The sequence below is a fragment of the Diceros bicornis genome, chromosome 24 (genome assembly GCF_020826845.1).
Source record: "Diceros bicornis minor isolate mBicDic1 chromosome 24, mDicBic1.mat.cur, whole genome shotgun sequence".
NCBI lineage: Eukaryota > Metazoa > Chordata > Mammalia > Perissodactyla > Rhinocerotidae > Diceros > Diceros bicornis.
Window position 1 is genome coordinate 39,548,914 of NC_080763.1, and position 12,275 is coordinate 39,561,188.

At 52.3% G+C, this 12,275-nt stretch overlaps 1 protein-coding gene across 1 annotated transcript; it reads left to right on the plus strand.

Annotated features, from left to right (window-relative positions):
* Positions 1 to 228: 228 nt before the first annotated feature.
* Positions 229 to 10,204, plus strand: CCDC197 (coiled-coil domain containing 197). The gene is given in 11 exon segments (XM_058567900.1): positions 229 to 365; positions 368 to 395; positions 1,710 to 1,825; positions 2,918 to 3,003; positions 3,351 to 3,504; positions 3,720 to 3,898; positions 5,411 to 5,510; positions 6,616 to 6,729; positions 6,732 to 6,763; positions 10,000 to 10,158; positions 10,160 to 10,204. Coding segments are annotated over 11 exon segments (1,089 nt in total). The 5' UTR covers positions 229 to 289.
* The last annotated feature ends 2,071 nt before the right edge of the window (positions 10,205 to 12,275 follow it).

Sequence of the window (12,275 nt, forward strand, 5' to 3'; positions counted from 1 at the left end):
TACAGAACATCACATTTGTTCCCTCCAGAGCAAAGGGTGCAGTTCAAAGACCCTAGACTTTGGACTTAATGAGCCCCAAGTCCAAATCCAGTCCTGCTGAATGTCCTTGAGCTGGTCGCAGACCCCTCTGAGCCTCTGTTTCCTTTTCTAAGAAGTGAGAATGTAACCTGGCTTCTGAGGACTGTCAGAGGATCAGAAGAGACAGCTGCGGCCCTGATAGTGACTGTTGCCACCCATCTTCTTCCTGCCTCATCACGTGGCCCTCGTCCTTCTGGGGTTCTGAGGGACAATGCCTGTGGCCGTGGTCACAGACCAGGCGGCTGGCCCAAGCAATATTGGTGACAAGGATGGGGACCTGCAGGTGCTGTTAAGGAACTCTGGCAGCTCCAGGCCAAGTATGAATTGTCTCAGGCCCTTCTATGCCCCTTGCCCCAGCCTCAGTGCCACCTGCAGTGGGCTAAGTGGCTGGGACTGAGCAAAAATGCCCGAGGAGGCCAGGCCAGGGAATGGACGAGGAGGAGAGTGATGCCTGGAAGTAAATTGGGAGGGGCAGCTGTGGTGAGGGGGATGGGGGCTGGGCTTCCACCCTTTGACCTCAGCCCCTGGGCCAGTCCCGGCCCTCTGCAGGCTGTCTCCCATCACGAAGGCAGGGGGTGGGTGGCCATCTCTACGCACTGTCTGCTCAGCCCCTCTAAAATCAACCTGTGAGGCTGCCAACCTGGCTCTGGGTGGAGATCCTGGGTCCTTGCCTTTTGGGTGGCCCTTCGATTTCTAGCTCCGCACAAAAGTCTGAATTAGATGCAAAAGGATGTGTCTGTGAGCAATTTTATGGAGAAAAGGGCCAATTCTTCCATCAGATTCTGTAAGGGCTTCTGATCCCAATAAGGTTTAGCACCACTGTGGCTCATAGGGCCCCACGTGGTATTCGTGTGGAAAGACAATCTTTGTCCACATTTTTCAAGATTGTATGGATGATAAAATGGGGCCCGAGAGGCAGAGTGGCTTGCTCTGCGTCACTCAGTGGTCACTCAGAGATACCCACCACAGCCCCAGCCTCAGCCAGCTGGCCAGCGCAGGCCCACTCTCCCCTCTGCCCTTGACCGCAGACCTTGACTGGGCCCAGAGCAGGCGACCTATTGGAGACTCATCCTGCTTGGGGGTTCCCCCAGGAGTCAGGCACGGCGGGGCAGCAGCACGCAGCCATCTTCCCTCTGGGGCCTGCTGGGGCTCCGACCTCAGACTGAGTGCTCCCAATGTGCTGGGCACCCCAGGCGTGGTCCCGGCCAGCCTGTGAGGGAGGGTCTCTCATTACCCCTGTTACAGGTGGGCTACCCAGGCACAGAGAGGTGAAGCACCTGGCCAGGTCACCAGCTAGCAGGGGCTCACGCCACCCACCACCTGCTCAGCCTCAGGAGAGGCTCCACAGACCCCCACGCCAGCAAGGCCTGGCTTCACTCTCCCCCGTGCCCCTTCCTCACGGCCCGACACTGGCATCTCTGTGACCTGTTTGTGGCTCAGTTTGCTGAGCAGTAACATGGGGGCGGGAGGCTGAAGTCAGTGGCCCACTGATGGGGGGGTCGGACCCACTGGCCCGGCGCAGGTCTGAGTAGGAGACCCACAGAGAGTGGCCTCATGAGGGGTCATGACCTGGGAGCCTCCAAACCACGTTCTCACGTCTGGCTCTCGCCGTCTCTGAACTGTCCCTACAGGCAGAGGAAGCTGAAGAGACAGGTCAAGGAGCACAAGCATTTTGAAGACTACCTGATCAAGGTCCTCGAGGAAACCCCCAAGGTTCGTATGCAGCTTCCTCAGAAAGCCTGTCGCCGTAGCCCCGTCCCGGCCTGGGCCTGGGGCCTGGTGGTGACCTCACTGAGCCTCAAGCATATCTACTATTATTTTGTCTTTACCTTTGGTTTTTGTTTTGCTATTTTTTCCAGTTTTATTGAGATATAGTTGACATACAGCACCGTGTGAGTTAAGGTGTACAGCATAATGACTTGACTTGCATATGTTGTGAAATGGTTACAATAAGTTTGGTTAACATCCATCATCTCATATAGAGACAGAAAAAGAGAAAAAAATTTTTTTTCCTTGTAGTGAGAACTCTTAGGATCTACTCTTTTAACAACTTTCAAATACACCACACAGCAGTGTTAGCTGTAGTTCTCAGGTTGTACGTTACATCCCCAGTACTTCTTTATCTTATAACTGGAAATTTGTACCTTTTCCTCCAATTCCCCCTCCCCCAACCCCCTGCCCCCAGTGACCACAAATCTGATCTCTTTTTCTATGAGTTTGGTGGTTTGTTTATTTTTAGATTCCACATATAAGTGAGATCATACAGTATTTGTCTTTCTCCATCTGACTTATTTCAATGAGCATAATGCCCTTCAGGTTCGTCTGTGGTGTCACAAATGCAAGATTTCCTTCTTTTTATGGCCAAATGATATTCCAGTATATAATACACCACAACTTCTTTATCCCTTCATCTGTCGATGGACACTTAGGTTGTTTCCACGTCTTGGTGTTTTGCTGTTATTAACTGAGATTATGCCAACATCTGAAATGGGTTTTTGTGTTTTATTTTGTTTTGTCATGATTTGTACCAGAGTCCACTTTTATAAGTGCTGGAAGGAAACTTGTTAGGAAAGGGAGAGGGAGACACACGTATGTATTTTTATCATCATCATCATCATTATCTCAACATCATCAATAATAACAATAACTATTACCATTTACTAAATATTGACTCTGTGCTAAGCTCTTTAGTAAATCTTTTCTACCCCTCCTTATGAACTTCTGAGAAATGTTTTACGCAGGCTCAGAGAGGTTGAGGAACTTGCTCAAGGTCGCCCAGCCGGGAAGCGGTGGGGCTGGGTCTCAGACTCTGGTCTGACTTCATTGCCTCTGCTCTAAGTGCTATGGAGCCGTGGGAGCCCCGAGAACTCTGCCCTGGAGGTCAGGGAAGGCTTCACGGAGGAGGCGGCCTCTCGTGGGGCTCAAGTGAGTTCAGCAGAGGGGGACGGCATTGCAGGCAGAGGGAACAGGCTGGAGCCACGGCCTTGCATGGTGGGGTTGGGGATGGTGCCTTCCAGTGTGCTCGAGCGCCAGAACCTGGCAGGGGCTGCTGGGAGATGTGGCTGGAAGGTTGAGCAGCACCGAAGAGCCCTGAGCACTGAGCCAAGAGGGCTGCAGGGCTCCGGGCCAAGCATGGGGCTTGAAGCAGACCCCACACCCAGTGCTGCTTCTGACAGCTGCCTGGCTTGGGGCCCTCCCAGTTCAGCACCTCACCCTGTTCATCCCATCCGGAATGAGTCTCCCCAGATCTGGGGCCCCCTCACTCCGGACAGCAACAATTCCTGTCCCCTCTTGCAGCCTCCCCCAGTCAGCCGTTTGTCCCCAGGGGCAGTCTCCTGCCCCACTGGGCAGTCTCCATCCAGAATCCGTGTTCTCAGCTGATAGGCAGCCTTTGGCGCGTAGAGGCTTCTCCTGAAGAGGCGAGAGGTGGGTGACGGGGCCGGACGCGGCCGGACCCGTCCCACTGTCTTGGAGTGAGCCCTGCGTGGATCGTCGGGCCCCTCTCAACTTTGGGGCTCCGGCCAGAATTCTGGGGCAGCAGCAGTAGCCGCATCCACCTTGTTAGCGTCACCCGCTGCAGGGGGCAGGTGAGGGCCGGGCTCTGTCTGCCCACCGCCCCCGCCACGGCTCTGTCTCCACAGGCTACAACAAAGAGGAGGAGCAGGAGGAGGCCCTGGTGGAGGCTGTGGTGGAGCACTCCGGGAAGCTCTTCACGGTCAGCCAGGACGTCCAGAAGCATCTGGAGGCCTTCTCCAGGACGAACCAGGCTGTCCACCAGAGCCTGGAGTCTCTAGAGGAGGGCCACAGGGCTCTCATCCCGGTAACAACTGCCTGCAGCCTGGCCGATTCCCCTTGGCCCAGAGAATCGGGGGCATAGGGGTCCCCTTCCCTCCATACCCTGGGGGAGGCCTGGAGCAGTGGGGGGCCGCTGAGAGGGTCTGCATGGGGCTGTCACTCCAGAGTGGAGTGTGCTGTATCCCTTTCTCTCCCTTCTGCTGGCTGACTCAGGGCTTCCCCTGAGTGAGGCTCAGCTTATGCTTAAAAGGTGTTCTTCATGGCAGAAAAGACATGAGTTCTGGATTCAGACAGACTGGGCTTCAAATTCCAGCTCAGACCCTGACTAGCTGCATGACCCTGGGCGAGTCTGTACCCTCTCTGAGCCTCAGTTTCTTCATCTATCAAATGGAGGCAATGCAACCATGCTAGTAGGTTGTTGTGAGACACCGAACACAAGCTATCTCAACGTACGTGTCCCAAGAAAACATCTCTCTCTCTTTCCTTTTCGGTTAATTTGTAATTAGAACTTTCGCCAGGAGGAATGGGCACCCTGTGCAGAAGAAAGTGCCCCTGCAAAGGCCTGGCATGATGAATTTGAGTGCTACAGCTGGGGTCTGGGGACATGGAGGGGAAGGGGAGACGGAGGAGAAGGGGACGCAGAAGAAGGCTGACTGGTGGGTTGATTCTTGCAAAGGACCGTTGTGTGGCTTTTGCAGCCAGTCTCTGCCCCCTAGTGGCAGCACTGAGAACTACACATTTCGTACTTTTTTTCCTTTGGAGAACAGGGATCCTTTATGGTTGGGGCACGTGAGAAGTGTTTTACACGCTTTACCTCATTTAAATCTCACCCCAGCACCTCGAGGTAGGTGCTTTTATTCCTAAGTCTGAGACTAGGGGAGGTAAGTGAGGTGAACATACAAGTGCAGGGTTGGATGTCATCTTTATTCAAAATTTTAATATTTTGTCCATCATGGATATTTTTTGGTGTTAACTTTGATTTTAAAAACACATTACATTAAAATATTATTTATCTTAATTCCTGAATTTTTTGACTTCCTCTTAAATTTTGCAGCTTAGTCCCAGCCATGCTATTCTTCCCATTTTCCAGGTGAGGGAACTAAGACTCAGCGAAGTGGAGACAGGACACTGTGTATGTCCTGTCTCCAGACACATCCCCCAGGGCCTGGCGGGGAGTGTGCCCAGCGCAGCCCTGTGCCTTGCCCGCCTGGGCCATAGAGGGCCTCTCACAGCCTTGCTCCCCAGTGTCCTCCCAGCAGCCCCCGGGGCCGGAATGGCACAGACTGGAGGCTGTGGTTATGGTGAGGAACACGGAGCTCCGGGGGCTGAGCTGGGATTCAAACCCCAGGCAGCCTGGACATGCCCTTTCCTGGGTCTCCTGGTGCCTTGAATAGCCCCGACCACCCAGAACTTTCCCCTCCTCCCACCCCCATTACCGCTCAGACCACCCTGAGCAGTGAGCTCCTCGGGACAAGGCCCAGTGCAGATGCCTGGGAGGGTTTGCGGCACTGAGGTGACCCAGCCCCTGTCCCCGCAGAGCCTCAAGACCCAGCTGTGTCCACTGCAGAGGAGGTGTTACCGCAAGCAGGAGCAGTGGTGGCGGTTGGAACACGGTGTCACCAACCAGAAGGACACGGGCAGCTGTAATGTGAGTCCAGTCGGCTGGCCAGGGGGTGGGGGTTGGGGCAGGGGCTCAGGCTACTGTCTCCTCAATAATCATCAGCCCCCAACACACACACACACACACACACACACACACACACACACACACACATACACACACACATGCCCCACTTACCTACTCACCTCTCCTTGGCGGTGGTTAGCTTTCCAAGGGCTTCTCTAAGATGGGGCAGATGTTACTATTCTATTCAGATGGGAAACTGAAGCCACAGATAGTTGAGGACCGAGCTTACCAAGAACCAGAGCTGGGATCCCCGGGCCCAGTCCCAGGGCCTGACACGTGCACTCTTGAATATTGGTTGATTCTTACCCATACCTATTTCACAGATGAGAAAAGTGATGCTCAGAAAGAGAAGTCATGGCCGAAGTCCATGACCAGGGGCCAGGATTTCTGGGCTTACTCTCTTGAGCTGCTCCTCACTGGCCTTGGTGATGTGGACTAGTTACACTTTGGACCCCTGAGTCCTCCCCATAACCAGAGTCTGTGCCCTCCTGGCCTCAGGGGCTGCTGGGAGAACACTGGGAGCAAGGCCTGGGGCACAGGGCTGTGCCGGGCACACTCCACCTGGGCAGGGTGCGGTCAGTGAGTGTGGGACCTTCTCAGGCCCGGTGGGATCCTAGTTGGAGGACATGAGCGTTGGAGTCTGTAGGCTGCAGACCTCCCACCAAGAAACTTAGAGGAGGAGCTGGACTGGAGTTTATAGAGCCCCTTCTGGGCCTTTCTCTTTAAGGTGGGAAGCAAGGCTGCTGAAGCTGACCACAGCCCTTGAGGCCTGAAATCCAGGACTCGGGCACTGCCCCAAATGAGCAGCACTGAGTTCCTCTGTGCCCCTTCCTGGCCCCCACCCCAGGTGTGGACCACAGATGTCTCCAGCCAGGAAGTTAGTCTGTCCAGCGTCCCTCTTTGCAGGGGAAGACGCTCAGGCCCTGAGGTGGGGAGGGACTCGCCCAAGCCCCTGTGGGAGTGGAGCACAGACCAGGATGAGAAGGTGGCTCCTGGCTCCAGTACGCTTCTCTGGCCTGAGTGAGCTAGGGGCGGGGGCTGGGGGATGCTGGGAGAGGGCCTGAGCCTCCCCCTCCCTCTCTTGCGGAACCAGCTGCTCAGCTACATGCAAACAGCCATCAACAACATGGCCCAGCAGTGCCGCTCCTCTGCCCACGGCATGCCCGAGAGCTGGGCCTCGTCGCCAAGCTCGACCTGATCCAGGTGAAGACTCCCCGCTCCCCAGGCCGGCCTCCAACCTGAGCCTGTCCTGGGCCTCAGCTCAGGGTGCATTCATGGCTAGCCGCCCCCATTAGCCTCTCCCTCCGTGGCTCCACAGGCCCCTTGTGCAGTAGGTCTCGGGGTCTCTATTAGTCTCTCGACAGACTTATAATGAGCACCCATTAGGTGCAGGGTCAGAGGGGGTTGTAAAGGAACTTCTTCCCAGCCTGGTCTTCATGTGTAGCCCCACCCTGGCACATCACACACACAAACACACACACACACACACACACGGTGTGCACACTCATACAGACATACAGACATTCACATGTGCTCTCTGCACACCTAACAATACACACGAAACATACAAGATACACTTGACAACAAACACGCCAAGATGCACACAGTTGTAGTCACACATTTACACACACATGCGCGTGCTGGGCGGGGGCGTTTCAGTGACGGAGGGAGCCTCTGCACAGGGTCCTCCGTTTACACTTCAGAGTCTCCGTCAAGTCCACCGAGCTTCCCCTTCTCACGGCCCCCACCAGGACCAAACCCCATCAGTCCTGATGCTGGTGCTGCGGTGACAGAGAACGCGCGAGCAGATTGGCTTCCAGCAACAACAGATCACGTCTTTTTAATTTTTAACAATAGCTTTATTGAGATATAATTCACATGCCATAACATTTACCCTTGTAAAGCAGACACTGCAGTGTTTTCAGTAAAGTCAGAATTGCACAACCCTCGTTAGTATCTAACTCCTGCACATTTTCATCACCCCCAAAAATACATTTTGCATCTGGCTCTTTCACTTAGCATGTCTCCAAGGTTCATACATGTTGTAGCATGAATCAGTACTTCATCCTTTTTATGACTGACTAGTATTCCATTGTGTGGATGGAGCCCATTTTATTTATCCGTTCGTCAATTTTATTTATCTGTTCGTCAATTGATGGACATTTAGGTTGTTTACATTTTTTGGCTATTATGAATAATGCTGCTATGAACATTTATGCACATGTTTTTGCATGGACATATCTTTTCAATTATCTTGAGTGTATACTTAAGAGTGGAATTTCTAAATCACGTGGTAACTTGATGTTTAACATTTTGAGGAACTGCCAAACTGTTTTCCAAAGTGGCTGCATAATTTTACACTCCCATGTTCAGCGTATGAGGGTTCTAATTTCTCCATAACCCTGTTAACACTTGATATGTCTATCTTTTGTAATTTAGCCATCCTAGTGGGTGTGAACTGGTATCTCATTGTGGTTTTGATTTGCATTTCCCTGATGATTAGTGATGTTGAGCATCTTTTCATGTGCTTATTGCTATTTGTGTATATTCTTTTTTTTTTTTTTGAGGAAGATCAGCCCTGAGCTAACATCCATGCTAATCCTCCTCTTCTTTTTGCAGAGGAAGATTGGCCCTGGGCTAACATCTGTGCCCATCTTCCTCTACTTTATATGGGACGCCACCACACATGGCTTGACAAGCAGCGTGTCGGTGTGTGCCCGGGATCCGAACCTGCAAACCCTCGGGCCACCGAAGCAGAGCGTGCGCACTTAACTGCTGTGCCACCGGGCCGCCCCCATTTGTGCATATTCTTTGGGAAAATGTCTATGCAGCTCCTTTGCCCATTTTTTAATTGAATTGTTTGTCTTTTTACTGTTGAGTTGTAAGATTTCTATATATACTCTCAATTCAAGTCTCTTATCAAATATATGATTTGAAAATATTTTCGCCCATTCTGTGGGTTGTCTTTTCACTTTCTTGATGGTGTCCTTTGAAGTATAAAAGTTTTTAATTTCGATGAAATCCAATTTAGCTATTTTTTCTTTGGCTATTTGTGCTTTAGGTGTCATATTTAATCCAGGGTCATGAAGATTTACACCTAAATTTTCTTGCAAGAACTGTATAGTTTTTGCTCTAATATTTAGGTTTATGATTCATTTTTGCTTAATTTTTGTATATAGTACGAGATCCTTTTGCATAAGGATCTTCAGTTGTCCCAGTATCAGTTGTTGAAAAAATGATTCTTTCCCCATGGAATTGTCTCCTCACCCTTGTCAAAAATCAATTGGCTGCAAATGTGAAGGTCTATTACTGGACTTGTGGTTCTCTTCCATTGATCTGTATGTCTGTCCTTATGCCAGGACCACACTGTCTTGATTACTATAGCTTTGTAGTATATTTTGAAATTGGGGAGTGTGTCCTCCAACCTTGTTCTTTTTTGAGGTGGTTTGCCTCTTCTAACAGGCGTATCTTGCATCATGAGTGAAAGTTCAGTCGCTGGGTGGGTTTCAGGCATGGTGTGACTCAAGGCTCAGTGGCACCACCAAGGATCTGTCCTTTCCACCCACTCCTGTCTGCCGTCTTCAGTACTGGCTTCATCATAGGACGTAACTTCCTTCCTCACTTGAGGCAGGTTCAGTGGAGATGGTCAAAGCCAGGATTCTTGGCTCCTCTGGAATACTGAGGAGGAGGCCCCTTCTCCAAAGTTGTCCAGTAGCAACAGTCAACAGCGAGTGAGCCTGCGTCTTAGCTGAGAAGGACTTCTCACAAGAATCTCACAGGCAGTATCAGGGCTGCACCGTGGCACAGCTCCAGGGGCACCATTCACGTTGAAGGCCATAAAATTGACATCCCTGGGGCATATCCTTCACGTTGTGATATGAGTGATGTAATTTTGAATAAGAGCACATTTGTCTAAATAGTCACAGGGTATTAATTTCATCTTCTTCCCCAGAGAAAGGAAGAAATTACACAGTGATGTCAGGGGGTCCCAAGGGTCCCCCGCAACAATCACTCACCCGAGACTCACTGAGTCACCTGCCTGTGCTGGGCACTGTGCTAGCTAAAGAGTTGGAGATGGGAGGAGGTCACCTGGTCCTTAAGAAATGAATGCCTCTCAGAGAGAGAGGCTGGGGGCAGTCGGGGTGGGCTTCCTGGAGGAAGCAGTGAGAAGAGGCAGGCAACCACATTCAGGAAACCACACAAGGACCTGGACTCTGAGTCGTCCAGCTCTGCTGCCACTGGGCTGTGCAGCTTGAGGCAAGTCACTTAATCTCTCTGAGCCTCGGTTTGATCATTTGCCAATTGGCATTGATACCACATCCTTAGCAGGGCCCTTGTGAGAGGAGATGTCAATACCTTTGATGGTGCTTCGGTACCTGGGAAGTGGTATCCAGGAGCCAAAGCCCTGTCAAGTAAGAGAGATTTCTTTTTCCTCCCAGGACTTTATGTTGGACAAAACGGAGACTGTGAGATTTATCTCACTGCTCATGGAACCCAGAGTGTGCTGGTCAGGGGACAGCCTTGGGGACCAGGGGCTCAGAAGGTACCCCAGACCCTTCAGGAAATGTCCAAGGAGTCCAGCTTCGACCTCCAGGACCCCCCTTTCCCAGCACCCAAACGTCACAGTGCTCCAGCCTGTACTGACCCCTCTGTGGCCACGCAGGCCCTGCCAGCATCACGACCATCTCCTTACCTGCTCAGCCTCCTTTTCTTACCACCACCCCCGAGTGGGTGGGAGCCGGCCTGGGGGCAGTGAGAGGGTGGGCAGGGTCCTGGGGCCAGTGGGGGGTAGGGAGTTGCTGTTCCCCATATTGGGGGATTGGCAGGCATCACGGAGAGGCCTGCCTGGGACCGTGGGAGAGAGAGACGGAGGTTCCCGAGGTGGAGGCAGCAGCCGGGTGGGAAGTCCAGGTTGGGGATCTGCACCCGGGAGCTGGGGCTGCATTTCTCACTGTCAGCGGTGGGTTCGTCTGAGACGGAGGAGTGTTGGGTAGATGCCTGGCTATTGGAAATGTCCAAGTCATAGGAACTCTCGTAAAGAGCGACCCAGAGCCAAAGGATGCACGAGAGCTTGCCTGGCCCACAGCAGACTGGTGGCACAGCAGACGGGGAGTACTGCATTTGTAGGGTGGCATCTCATCACTGGTTCCCAGAAGCTGAATGCCACTCAGTGCCTTCTGCCCACCCCAAGGGTCCCCAGAGTTACCTGGAATGAATGCTGCTGTCAGGGAGACCTTGGCAAGGCAAAGCCCCTCCCTGGGCTGGTTTCCCCCTTATAAAGTTGGGTGAGAGGCTGTCTAAGGGAGTCCCCTCTCCAGTCTGACGTTCTTAGGTCAAGGTTGGAAAACCTTGGTCTGCATGGAAGGCACTGGCTTGGTTTTATTGTACCACTCAGGTAAAATCATCCTAGTAACCCCCAAAAAGAATTCACCTCTGGAGGTCACTGATGTTAACTGATTTACGAAAAAGTTAAGAGCAAATGATGAGCTGTGAATAGTGGTGAGTCACCAAATTAACTTTCAAAGAGGAGTTTCAGAAAAGATACTACTATTCAGTCAACAAATGTGGAGGGTCTGCTGTATTCTAGGTGCTGTTGGGAGAGGGCGATAGGAGGCTCAGAGGGAGGGAGGGTGGGGGCTGAGTAAGACTTGGCCACTGAGTTAATTAGGGAAGCTAAATATAATAAAGAAGGCTGAGTGTGGTCAGGTCTTAAGAGCAGTTTGAACAAAGGGGAGCTGAGGAGGGGCATCTCAGGTAAGGCTTGAGTCAGACTTCAGGAGAGAGAGGTTGGGAGAGGCTGAAGAAAGGGAAGGAAACACAAGGGTAGGAAGGACTTCCAGTTTGGCTGGAGCATGAAGAATCTGATGGGCACTATGAGAAGGTGGGCTGGGGAGCCATTATGGGTCCCACAGGCCAGCCAGAGGCCACACATGGGGGTGTCTTAGACCATTCGGGCTGCTGTGACAAAATACCGTAGACTGGGGGGCTTAAACAGCAGTTTATTTCTCACAGTTCTGGAGGCTGGAAGTCCAAGATCATGGCACCAGCACGTTCGGCGTCTGGTGAGAGCTCGCTTCCTGGTTCATAGACGGCCGTCCTCTCTCTGTGTCCTCATGTGGTAGAGGGGGCGAGGGAGCTCTCTGGGGTCTCTTTCATAAGGACACTAATCCCATTCCTGAGGCTCCACCCTCATGACGTAATCACCTCCCAGAGGCTCCACCTCTAAAAACCATCACATTGGGGGTTAGGTTTCAACATATGAATTTTGGGGGGAGACAGACATTCCATTGCAGAGAGCCTCTCACAGTCACACGTCTCAGTTCTCTTTCTCTCCCCACAACATCCACTTTCCAGAGAGATCTAAAGCATCCCATTACTCTCCCTGTAATGCGGGCACACGTCAGGCGACTGAGCCTTAGACTTGAACGTTCATCAGGAAGGTTTGTTACAACACAGACTGTGGGCTCGACCCCCAGAGCATCTGATCCAGCAGGTCTGGGGTGGAGAGACCTTAGAATCTGCATATCTAACTAGTTCCCGGGAGATGCTGATGCTGCTGGTCCCAGGACCACACTCTGAGAGTAATGTCAAACCCTAAACGTCTAAGCTGGCTCTGCTCCACCTGCCTGGACTCAAGTTTCCCATCTGCATGATGGGCCAGGCATGATGGGGACCTGGCATTCTGGGAGGGCCACCCCCACCCCGTCTAGCCTCC